The sequence below is a fragment of the Lagopus leucura genome, unplaced genomic scaffold (genome assembly GCF_019238085.1).
Source record: "Lagopus leucura isolate 7727_CA_CO unplaced genomic scaffold, USGS_WTPT01 Super-Scaffold_100014, whole genome shotgun sequence".
NCBI classification, from domain to species: domain Eukaryota; kingdom Metazoa; phylum Chordata; class Aves; order Galliformes; family Phasianidae; genus Lagopus; species Lagopus leucura.
Window position 1 is genome coordinate 4,798,226 of NW_024962268.1, and position 13,414 is coordinate 4,811,639.

The 13,414-nt window shown below is 42.0% G+C and overlaps 1 protein-coding gene across 1 annotated transcript in view; it reads right to left on the reverse strand.

Annotated features, from left to right (window-relative positions):
- The window catches only part of HOMER1 (homer scaffold protein 1), an 87,899-nt gene extending 74,966 nt beyond the window's left edge, over positions 1 to 12,933 (reverse strand). Inside the window, exon 1 of the mRNA XM_042875417.1 lies at positions 12,901 to 12,933. Within this exon, the coding sequence (XP_042731351.1) occupies positions 12,901 to 12,905 (5 nt within the window). The 5' untranslated portion in view covers positions 12,906 to 12,933. The remainder of the gene's footprint in view (positions 1 to 12,900) is intronic.
- Between the last annotated feature and the right edge of the window lie 481 nt (positions 12,934 to 13,414).

Sequence of the window (13,414 nt, forward strand, 5' to 3'; positions counted from 1 at the left end):
AAATCTGTATGTCTACCTGAATTAGTACGTACCAATAAATAAAAGTTTCTGTATGACATGGGAAGCAAATAATCTCAAAAAGCAGGGCACAAAAGAGTTTTGAGATCTGATCTAATAACATTTTGGCTCATCTGCTGAAGTGGATGGCTTCTTTTTGAGCATGCAATCCTTTAAAACAGTCCATTCAGTTAAAAAAACAAAACAAGAACAAAAAAAACAACTCACAACCCACTGTGTATGTGCAAGTCTCAAACAAACACTCAAGAAGCCCTTGAGATGTTCCAGATGCAGAAGAGAGGGTAGAAAGGGAGAGGATATTCGACAAGCATGCACTGCAAGACAACTACAACATATTGCCAACATACAGAATGATAGGAGTTAAGACTGCTGTGGCTGGGAAAATGAGGCTCTTGCTATTAAACAACAACAACAAAAAAAACCATGAAACCAACAAAATGAACAGAAGAGCTGTGAGAGGATTCACTTAAACCCACTCCTCTTCCGTATTTGTTTCCAGTTCGTAATTAGGATAAGCTTCACTGACCTATTAACAAAACATTTCTTCCAACTAAAAGTTAACAGTCTGTGACTGTCCCCAATTCCCCCTCTTGGGAGCTAAGATGACACAGCATGCTGTGCCCACAGGCTCCACTAGGAGCCATCTCCCCACACATCCACTGTTTGGTTCTCTGTTAGCATGTTACTTACACAGCTTGTTCCTCCCACTGACAGGTACCTGGCTTTAATAACGTGCACTGATTGCCTGGAGTCCAACCCTCTTCCCAAGGATGGGCAAGTGATTTCTTAACATGTAAATTGTTGCTTTTCCGCACCTGTTTTTTCTTCTGAAACACTGTATAAGCTGGGTGGCTGCAAACACTGGGCAGAGAACAGGAAAAAGAACAGGAATAGAGAAGGAGATGCTACCAAAATATTTTCCCACTGTGATCATAATAAAGCTTCCACCTGATCCATCTTAAACTGTACTTGCGCTACTATGCACTCAGAGTACCTATACCTGCTTACAGATAATAACAGCTCTTGGCAAAATTAAGAATAGTAAAGAGCATCTTACACAGCATAAATTTAATATTAACTATATAGCAGAAAGATTAAAATCTCACAGATTTAATGACAATGGCATGGCAGCTGGCAAAGCACAAGACAAACCAGTGTCCACGCACCCGCACTTCATAGAAAACAAACAAACAAGTCAAACACACTGAATTTCTTGTGGGGACAGTGGTGGTGGAAGGAGAGGCACTTCAGAAAAGAGTCTTAAATGGGGGCCCAAACATTGCAGGTCATTCATTTGACCTCATTAAGTCTTTCTTGACCCCCCTACCTCTTTGAACATACACTTTTCCAACATATTTCAACAGCAGTTCTGTTCGGGCATCTCACTGGCTATGAAACTTTACAAAACAGGAGAAACAAGAGCCCCAGAACACAGCAATGTTAGCCTACAAGCTGCTTTGTGCAGTCCACCTACCAACCAAACAAAACAGGTCATAAAAGTCCTGATCACAGCAGAACACACTAAATCACACTTGACATTAAAGCAGCAAGCTTCTACATTCTGAAGAAAGTATATAAAATTAAGGTTTATATTCTAGACCAAGAAAAAAGCAACAAAATTCTGTTGGATTTTTTGAATAGTGGCACTGAACGCAGAGATGCTTGATTCATGGGCTAAAGAGTTTAAAAAAGAGTAAACAAAAAACAAGATATCTCAGTATCTGGAAGATATAAACTGTACTGTTAACTTCATTTTTAAAATAAAGAAAATAAATGAAAAATTGACTTGCTACCACTTCTATAAATTCTGGTATTTTTTTAAAGACTGAACCTGGGAGAAAAGTTTTTTATCCAATACCACCAGCTACCGCATAATGCTGAAGCTCTGCATAGGCAAAGATGGTTGTTACTGGAAAAATGCGCACCAGTAATTTAATACTGACTATGCAAGCTTTCCTAAATTTAGTATTTTCTAATTTGACCTTCAGTGAGATTTTGTGTCCTCCATCAAGTCTCATCATAACCTGTGTCAAACTCCTAATGGCTGTATTTCAGAGTATGCACCAACAGGGGCAAAACTGATGCATTTGTCAACTGAGATATATGTAGATTTTGGATCCTAAAAAGGAACAGAAAGATAACAAGATCATAGAATCATTTCATTAAGTGCTTCCACTGAGATAATCAGCAATTACATAGCAAACAAAGATAATACTAGAAAATGAATATTTTTGGATGAAGTTAAACTTAACTAATGTTTTTCAGATCATCTTTGACTTCAAGAGAACACAATCAATACTAGTCATAATTTTGATGAACAGACCTGTCAGCAACTCGCTCACTAAAGAAAAATAAGGGAATATCTATCCTCCCAGATTAGCATGAGACAGAATTTGTCACTAATGAATTTCTGTTGAAAAATACGGTTTCCACACTTGGCATCATGATTTTTAGCAACTTTCCCTGTAATGCTTCTTAACAGTGTACTTCCACTACCTTCTTTAGTTTTAGAATTAAATAGGAGCTTTATACTCCTGTTTAATTCACTGTACGTCTTCATACCCATACCTCCTTACCACTACTCACCCCCATCAACCAAGACCTTCTTTATCTTAAAGGTACTAATCATAGAATAGAACCATAGAATAGAATCACAAGGTTGGAAATGACCTATAAGATCATTTAGTCCAACTTCTTCTCTTCATCGCTGCCACCACAAGCACTAACCCATATCACTTAGCTCCACATCCAGACGATCCAGATGCCTCTTGAACGCTGCCAGGGACGGCAACTCCACCACCTCCCTGGGCAGCCATTCCAGTGCCTGACCACTCTCTGAGAGAAAAAGTTTTTCCTCGTGTCCAATCTAAACCTCCTCTGGTACAACTTGCAGCCATTTCCCCTTGTTCTGCTCATTGCCTGGGAGAAGAGGCCAAACCCCTCTTCACCACAGCCTCCCTTCAAGAAGCTGTAGAATACAATGAGGTCTCCCCTGAGCCTCCTCTTCTCCAGACTAAACAATCCCAGCTCCTTCAGCTACTCCTCATAGGATTTGTGCTCCAGACCCCTCACCAGTTTCGTTGCCCTTCTCTGGACACGTTCCAGGGCCTCAATGTCTTTCTTGTAGTGAGGGGCCCAAAACTGAACACAGTACTCAAGATGCGGCCTCACCAGAGCTGAGCACAGGGGGATGATCACCTCCCTGCTCCTGCTGGCCACACCATTTCTAATGCAGGCCAGGATGCTGTTGGCCCTCTTGGCCACCTGGGCACACTGTGGGCTCATGTTCAGCCAAGCATCAAACAACACCCCCAGGTCCCTTATTTCTTCATAATCATCCAGCCATTCATCCCCAAGCCCATAATACTGCATGGGGTTATTTTTTTTATGTCTTCTACCCATGGAAATGTTTTTTATTCCAGTTGGTCTGTCACTTGTTATTCCTTTGATTTCAAACTTAAAACTCACAAAACTTCCACTTGAATATTAAGAAATCACCAGTTAGCAATCAGTTTAGAGTGGTTTTACACTAAACTCTCAGAAAGACACACCTTCAAGCAAATCACCAGAGCAATGTGCATTTACACTGCAGACACCTCTCACTGAAACTAAGCTCCTACCAGCAAAGTATCTCAACTTACACATGCAAAAGGCAGAACAAATCAGGCTGAATAGACATGCACTTCAAAACTAACACCATCAACTAGTCTTCCAAGAATTCAGAATTCCTTCCAAGATGCTACAGCTGCTTACTATGTTTCAAAAAGAATCATTGGCCCACATCACAAGATGAGAATTGGATTATTTCATCTGTGTCAAGGAACTGAATTAGATTCCTAGAAAGGTAAACAAATTAATTTTATATTCATAGGTAACAAATCAATTTGTATCATCCCACTGAGCGCTGCAGGAACTATAAAGCCTCTTTAATTCACTCTGAGCATGCCATTATCTTGCCAGCAAGTCCCTCCCTCTGGATAACTTACAGCCTAGTAAACTACTGAATGTTGGAAATAGAGGCTGCATCTCTGATGAGACATAACTGCAAGTGACAGATCTCTGTTTCCCTAATTGTTAACACTATACATATGCAAAACAGGTTCTGAGACATATCCCACCCCTGACAAGCCTCTGCAAGGGAAATCACCCAAAGCATTCATAGCATGCCTCCAAATCCTGCTTCCCCAGCTATTGATCTGTCAGGTCACCCAAAACTTACACGTAAACATCATAGAGGGGCTTAACTGAACCATCACATAAAAATCCATGTAGAAGAAACAGGCAATTTCTGATCTCTAATAGGTTTTGCATTTAGAAAAACAATACTTATTATGCAACTGAACTGTGTAACCTAGTAAACAGAATGTTATGAGTAGAAAGTACTAATACCATAATAAACTGCAAAAAAATATCAGTGTATACAAGCAAGTAAAGATGAACAATTCTTTAGGAAGTGATCATATATATGACTTGATAATTTAGAACAAACTTTTGTACTTGCAGTGAAGTAATCACTAACCTGTTTCATCTTTGTCTGACACTTGATCATGATCGCTAATTCTCCAGACCTCTGGCATAACAGTACACTAGTTTATAAGCTCAATGGCATCTGAAGTCGGAATTCTCTTTTTTTTGTTCATTTTTTCACTTACTAGTCATCGTCACTGTCACATTCCAGTCAACAGGGTTAAATGCTATTGTGCCATCCTGCTTATAGATATCTCTTGTTCAAGATGATAGAAGTTTCAAAAACCACCTCTTCCCTGGCAATGTCTATTATTTCCTGGTAGGAACCCCAGAACTACTTAAGTCTAGATGTTCTACATGTCTAGGCAGCAGGCTTGCTAAATCACACAAAGGAATTTCCTCCATGTTTTGTAGAACAAGAACAGTTATTGGCATGGAAGAAGCATATACTGGGGTGCTGACAAAGTGTTTGGAAAACATTATCTAGAACCTGAAAATAATTTAAACAAGGATAAATTTTCTTGTCTAATTGTAGATTATATGACTATATACAAGAGATAAAGTCAGCAGAAAATGCAACTGGTGCAAAAACACAGGCCTCCCAGTTTCAAGGTCAACTGGCCAAGCATCTGCTTAGGGCCCCTGTTTTTTATGCAATAATTCGACAACGTCACACAGCATACATTTTTTGCATATGCTTATTTTTGTTGGCAACTAAACCACTATGCACTCTAAGACCACCCTGCATTGCATCATAGTCCTCAGTAAACCCTGTGTTGGAGAAAACACATATAACAGTTTCTCCAGTATAATCCAGTATACTCTTTCAGATTTTCGTACAGACAAGCCAGGTCTAGCAGACTGTTGGAAATTAACATGCATAAGAAGTAGGAATTGTGAGAACACATGTCAAAGATGATTTATTTCACCAACACTTCACTGTAAAGTGTTGACCATATAAATGTCATTCTTCAGTTTTCAAAATTCAAGAAAGATCTCATATCTCACTACAAGAATAGCTTCAAAATTAGTTATGGATTCAAGACCATAACATATTCTTGACAGAACAAGACATTTAAAAGAATGTTTTTAAAAGTTCTAGAACCTTTATGGTATTATCTAATATGGTCTTTACGATGAAAGGCACTATGAATGGGAGAAAAATGCCACTGCTCAAAAAGCTGGGAGACAACCTAATGGACAAGTCTCAAAAACATCTTCCAGACTTCGGCTTCAAAACTGAGTAGCAAACTAGGACATGTATAGCTATGGCTCTGAATTGTTGGAGGTTTTCTGATCATGTCATGTCAGGCAGACAGTGCTACAGAGAAAGGTAAGCCTACCTCACCTGTATTGACACTTTGACTGTGTCAACTCCTCTACTTGCACAGACACACAGTAGTAACTCAGTCAAATACTTATCTGGCATATTGCATAGTTAGGTATTTGTGCTGTAGTTCAGACAAGAAAAAGCAGTTCACATCTTCTATTGTCCCCTCTTTCTGGTGGGAAGCTCAGTGAAAACTTGATGTCAATATGTTGACAAAGAACACAGCCACAAAAAAAGGACAAAACACTGCCTGTGAACTGTTCGTGTGGATATGGAAGAAGAAGGAAAACCTGAGAGGAACTGCATATTTCAAACACCTCCCTTTTCATTCAGGTAAAAGCCATTACTCAAAACCCATCTTACTGATTGGAGTCACCATCCCTGGATGTTTGCAAGAAAAGTGTAGATGTGGCACTGAACAACTTGGTGGTGATGGGTTGACAGTTGGACTAGATGATTTTAGTGGTCTCTTCCAACCTCTGTGATTCTATACTGTTTCTTCAATTTGCTCATCTGTAACTGGAAAAAAATCATTGTGAGGATATTGTAAATGTCAATATATGCTCATATCTGGCAAACCAGCATTATTTATTGCTTAAACAGAATCTCCTGGACCAAATTTTTTAATGATGACTGGTATTCACCACACATTGGCCAGCAGAAAAATGTGACAGAATGCAGTACTGCCAGATTTATATTTGTGAGGCAGGTCCAGAAAAATCAATACTATATCCAAACACAATTCCATTACTTTGCAGAATGGAGCAGACAACATTAACATTACCACTGGGACTCTGTGCTGATGCAACAGTACCCAGTAACGCAAGACCCAAATGGGATAAAAATCACAGCTTCCTCTAGCATTCTTTCACATCTTACCTGTCTTGAACATATTAATTTTGGTGGATCCTGAACTGCCGAGCCTCAGGAAAAATAAAAACTAAGATACTCAAAACAGAATCAGGAAAAGAAACCTATATTCACAAGTAGATCTGAAAACTGACATTTAGTGGTGCAATTCCTCCACACCCATAGCACCTTATTTAAGACCAGACACGTTTCAAAAAGCTTTGCAGGGAGAGAAGCATGAAACACTGAAATAAAAACCATGCTTGCAGAACCTACAGATGGCTTTTTCATAAGAAATGCCTTTAAATATACATTTCAGCCTAAAATAGCATCCAAAGGAAAATGTACAAAGTTCTCTTAAGTAATACACAATGATTCGTTTCAGTGCTCACTATTACTCTTCCTTGTTAGTATGACTACAGCCACATGAAGGGTTGCTTCAGATACAACAGGCACTGTGAAGACACAAGCATACTGTAAGAATATGTGTAAGTATATGCCTACAGTGGTGAGAGCTCCATGTCAGGTCCCAGGGTCACTGGGTACATCTACAGCACACTCACTCCCTTGCCTCTTAAATAAAAGAGCTCCTGATCTAGAAAAGTGAACAGCCCTTGACACTTCAGGCTTAACAACTTCAAAATTACAGATATCTAAGTGTGGAAATGCTAAGCTTCTAATATGCACATGATATTTGCACGGTTTAGATGCGCACTCATCTTGGAAAAAAATGGAGAAACATAGACTCAACTAAAACTATGCCCCAGGCACCTTTACTACTGAAAACCTAGTAGTAAGTCAGAGTTGCATCGCTAGATAACATCTTCTCCTTGTAGCACACTAGCACAAAGGCATAGATTCAGAAGGCTGTGTGTGACACATCTAGTTACAGTCTTTAGAGATAATCCCGAAAAGTAAAGTTTTCCAACAGAATTTCCATAAAGGCACTGACTTCCACTTATTTTATCAATTAGCAAACAGAAATGGTCTAATGCCAGTTAGGTGTCATTGCCTCCCCTAATCAGAAGAGACAGCCTGTTACAGTATACTGGTCTGTTACATTCTCTCTGGTTTCAAGACCAGAAATTTCCTCAAGGAGAGGCCTGACACACAGTTAAGTGTCCTGCAAAGTGATGGTAGTAGTAGCAGAGTGGGAGCTCTTTGAGAGACAGATATCACAAAGACACACACAAAACATTCATCTGATGTTTGCCTACAGTTACTGTGAGTAAAAATAATCTCAACACAATGAATTAGAAGGATTTACATGTTTTTCAGCAGAACTAGGACTTCACTCACGATCTGGTCTATACTCTCCTTACAATGCATGGCAATATTGGAGCAGATCAAATGCAGCCATAAGGTATTACGAATCCCCTCACTGATTAGCATGAAGACATCCCCCATGGCAGTCAGGACACTTGTTTACGTATTGCCCATTCAGAAAAGCTGTTTTAGTCTTTTCATGCTTATTTTATAGTCATAAAACTACTGTAACAGAAGATAAGTTAGGCAGGACTGAGGTCTCTGTGCATTATTGTCTGACAGAAGGGTTTATTAACCATTCAGTGCTGATTTACATATCCATCTGTCCAGGTATTTATACCTTACTAATTTTTTTAAAGGACAATCACTATATGTGAGTATCTGTTTCTGTTAGACCCTACACAATGTTACAGAAGAGAGCATAAATTACTTGCTGCCACTGCTTTCCCACAAGAAGCATCTTGTTTTACACTTGAGATAGCAAAATGGCCATGAATCACAGTAACACCAAACTACCAAGAAGGAGCTGCACCTTTTCGCCCTCTTATCTGCAGTATTTCTGTGTCAGGAGTACTGCTGAAGGAACTGTTGCTAAGAGGAAGCTTAGGGAGCTTCATTAATCTGTGTGAGAATGAAAAAGGTCAAAGAACTTAAGTGAGGTCAGATCCAATCGCTGACTAAGATTCTGGTTCCTAACAGCATTGTATTGCTGTATTGCTAAAGAAAGAAAAACAAAAAGTTTAAGGTCAAGAATTCACTACGAAACACCTGAAAAAGCAAGAAGTCACCAGGTAGCAAACAAAAGCCAGTTTCCACAGCAATATTTGTCTATTTCATATGCTCAAGCTGTGTAGATTTTCATATAATTTTAGATTCTAAAGCTCCAACCTGGTTTCGTAGGAGTTATTACAAGCTTGAGCGTAGAACAATCAGCTGTAGAATACTCTCATCAGATTGGGACCCTATAACTTGAATGCCTTGAAGACATGCATCTGACCAACCCTCTATGCTTCAACAAGGGTGGGAACCAAGAGCAGACCAACCAGCAACTGCCATTTTCCACTGACTGACAAGAACTAAAATGAAATACTTATTTCCAGGCAACGATAATGTTCAAAAGTACATCTCAAAATATTCATCTTCCACAATACTCTCTAGCCAGCTTAAGAACTCCAGTATTGTAATTCTGCCATCTCAAACTGACACATACCACAACCATCTCTGGGAAGATAACATACTAAATATAGTCCAAAGTGAAGAGAAGCTGAAGTCTTTATAAAGACACCTTGATTAATGTGACATGACAGCAACAAGAAGATCTAAAGAAACTTCTACCTTGTAATTCCTTGTCATTCAGGATGAGTGAAAAGCTAGTAAAATGAAGTTGGATACTTGTCCGCAGAACAAAAGACCATGAAGAAAAATTGTTACAGAGAAACTACACATTGATAAACTAGGAATTAATCCAAAAGACTAGGTTTTACAGAACATTAGATTCTTGATTTTGGTAGAATCCATGGCTTTGTGGCTTCCATACTGCTTCTAGCATGAACTGTATCCACTAAGACTCAGTAATGATGGCGTCACAGCCTACGAGCATCAAGCTCTAATTCCCCCGCCACCAGCTCAAGTAAAGTCAGTACCAATAACCAGTAAAATAAGGTAATAATTTGCAGCTTTCAAAATAAAATTTAACTCAGCTATGTACACATTAATCTGGGCTACCAATACACATTCTTAGTATGTTTACTTAAGATCTACTTCTTTGGAATTTTTAAAATAACCAAACCTCAGCTCGAAGATGACCAACTGTACAGTACTATCATTTTTTTTTATTGTTCGATACTTTTGTATTGGCAATAGAAAAGAGACATTATGAAGTAGCACAGAACATACTGAGTTCTGATTTATGTAAAAGTTAAGGTTTTCTTATTGAAGAACAGTCATCCAGTGGGGACAATCCGAGAGAAAGGCCTGCACTGACAGTGACTACTGCTCAAAACTTCTTATGCAAAAGGAAGGACAAATTAAAAGAGGAATGAGTGGCAGGTAGAGGAACTAGAGCACATGTGTACTGCCCCTGGGGCTTGATTCATTTACCTTCTCCTGTGAGTAAAGAGAGACACACAGACTTCAGAGGCAAAGAACCAAGAAGAATAGCTGCACCCTATAAGCTGCTCTCAAGCTTCAAGGTTCTCACTGCAGCTTCAAGTATTTCACTGCAGAACAGCTTCAGAGACCAGCAACCTACAGCTAGATATTTACCAAACAGCTACTTCATTTGTCAGATGGTGCTCAACTAGCAATGCAGGGTGAATTATTCTATCAGAACAGGGAATTCTTCATAATAACACATAAAACTAAGAAAGGCACTGCTGGTTAGCTAAGTAATTATTTCTCCCCAGTTCCAATTTCTCTTTGCCCAGACCATAGATAAAAGTAAACTCTCCACCATCCAGACACTACAGATTCACCATACAAACTCATGCCATGACAGCAACATCCATTAACTACCAAATATACAAAGGTTGACCAAAAAGTAATGCATTCTACTTATTCCCATGGAAACCTCAACAGATAGGAAGAGCACAATAACTCTATTTGATAGAGTATATCTTTGCTACTTTAGCCAACTTGCACAGAGCAGCAGATCAAGATGCTCTTCATTTCATGGTCTGACATCTGTGCAGGGGTGTCCCTAGCGTGGCTTGTCTTTCACATCCCTATTGCCACTGCCGAAACACACCACTCACTGCCTCGCTCTACTCACATCCAAAGGTTGCTCTCCACAAACTTCCAGCAAGTGTCTATGAATGTCAGCGGATGCTATCTTTGGAAGAATTGGATGGAAGTGGATGGAAGAATTCAGTGCCACACCTTCACTTCATTCACACTTCCATGTCAGATGGCATTTTGTCAGGGTGCCCCTCATGCTGCCATCTATCACACAGCAACAACATGGAATGGGATATTGGTGGGAAGGTCCAAGCTTTACTGTCATACCATTGACATGTGCCCTTGATCCTGTGATTCAACATAATAAAACAGGAGGCATTACTTTTGAAGCAGTCCTCACATGCACGGATGCATAATTATCAGCCATTTCCCAACTTGCTTCTAAAAGGCTCGATTTTAAGACCTTAGCAGAGTATCAGAAGACTATTTTGATAACTGCATTGTTAAGATTCTAGTACATGTTGGTCTCAAAATAGCCCCAAATCCATAGGGAACTGCATTTAGATGCTAATTCAAAACAGCGTTTGAAAGAGGACTCTGAACATCAGCAAATGCCCAGTACATAACTGCAGGTCTACAGGCTTGGTACAGGCTTAGATGTGCTCCTCCAAACTTGCATGGCAGGGGGGGCATCAATAACACACTCAGATTTCTGGTTATCTCCATCTTGTTAAAAGAGAGTCTGCAAAGGAACACTGTTGCCATACCTCAATGCGTATCGTCTGAAGGGTCCTCAAAACACATGCCAACAACTTTTGCTGTCTTGACCTCAGTGCTAAGATATCACCCTGAAGTCATCACAAAAATATCTTTGCATAATTTCTCCAAATATTTTTGTATAGTTTTTCAGTATTCACTCTTTTCACCACTCTCTACAGATATCAGTTTGCTCATTAAGAAACTGCAGCACTCACACACCAGCAGCAGTCTGGGTTTATTATAAATAAACCCATTAAATTATAAATACTGAGTTTATTAAATGGAGGGAGCTTTTAATCTTTTTTTTTTTTTTAATCAAATATTTGTTTTCAGAAAGCTCTGTTAGAGGAAAAACAGCACAACAATGCTTATTACTCAACAGTTCCCAGTATTTGCAGTAAGCTACACCTAAACAACATATCTGCATATAATACTGGATTTAAATAAATGTGCTTTTCCACTATTCGAGTTTTAAAACATGAAAAATTCTATGCCTGTTCAGCAGCTTTAAGGACAAAGCCCCCAAACGGTGTACTACCATTCAGCCTTTTGCCAGGCTTTCAAAACATATGACCACTTCCCTGAAGATGCAGATGGCTGCAAGTTTGGGTTTATTCTGCACGGACTTTTTTTTAAGTGGAAAATAAAAGCTAATGACTAACGATATGTTCCTTTTTACATCTTGCACGGTGAACGTTCCCTGCTGACTCGGTGTGATGGGAAACAGCTGCCACCACCACCACAGTTAGGTTCGTGCATTGGAGAGTTCCATGTGCCTTTGACAGCTGGAGGAGCGATGCACCTGCAGCTCCACGTTACTGAATACGCTAATTTCACATCCAAATTCCTGAATGACCAAAAAACAAACGACTCGAGTTGTAACTCGTTTACCCTGAGCTATACAGCAGTCTCAGGAAAGCAGTGTCCTACTGATGCATTAAAAGCCTGCCTCCTTGCAGTTACCCAAATCACGTCGTGCTTCTGCTGCTTTGGAACATGGACGAGCTTCCACTCCATCCAGAGGTTAGCAGGAAAGCACCGCAAGCAAGCATTATTTCATCATTTCTCTGTACAAATGCGAGACTGCAAACGTGGAAAGTTTCCACAGGTATCTATGCCACTCTTGTGTCTCCTAGATCAGATGCAGCTAGTTTTGTCTCAAAGAATTTATTCCTTCCCATCTGCTTAAAATTTCGGGTGGATTTCCCCACGTATTTGGGGGACGCGCTGTGAAGCAGGTCTCTTGAGAGCCTTCCTCACATGTGGGCACCTTACACGCTCGATATCCCCAGAAGACTCCAGGAGAGCTACAACGAGCCCCGGCCGCGCTGCAGCCTCCCCGCCACATCGCCCGCCAGCGCCGAACAGGGACAGATCCGGCACTCGGCGCGCTACGGCGGACAGAGCCCCGCACAGCGCTCCGCAGCCTCGCTCGGCGCCGATGGCAGCGGCACCCGCTGTCCTCTCCGCCCGCCCCCACCCCACTCCACCCCACCCCGCCCCGCCGCAGCCCGGCGGCCCCGCGAGGTGCTTACCCCATGGCGGCCGGCGGCGCCGGGCACCGGCGGTGCCGCGCGGGCCGCGTCCCCGGGGCGCTCCTCGCCGCGCCGCGCCTCGCCGCGCCGGCAGCTCCGCAGCCCCGTGGCGGCGGTGGGTACGCTGCGCTGGGCTGCCCGCGCCTCTCCGCTCAGGCCCGGGGGTCGCGCCGCCGGCTGGCAGCGGCCGAGCCGAACCGAGCAGGACCACCCGCGCCCTACGGAGCGCCCTCCGCGGGCCGGGCTCGCATGGCCGCCAGCCCCGCCGGGCGTCCGCAGGCAGCAGCTCCGGCTCCCGACCGGGCGTGCGGCGGCGACTCGGCGTGCGGACGTGTCCCCAACCGCGGGCGGGAGGGCGGGCGGAAGGCGCTCGCCTTTTTCCGCGCGGGGCTGGCGGCGGCTGCGGCGCTTCTCGCCGGGCGGTGCGCGGTCACCGAGCGCTCGGCGCGCCTCAGAGGCGGAGCGGGACGGGGCGGGCGGTGCGCGCAGGGCTCCGCGCCGCCGCTCCCACTAG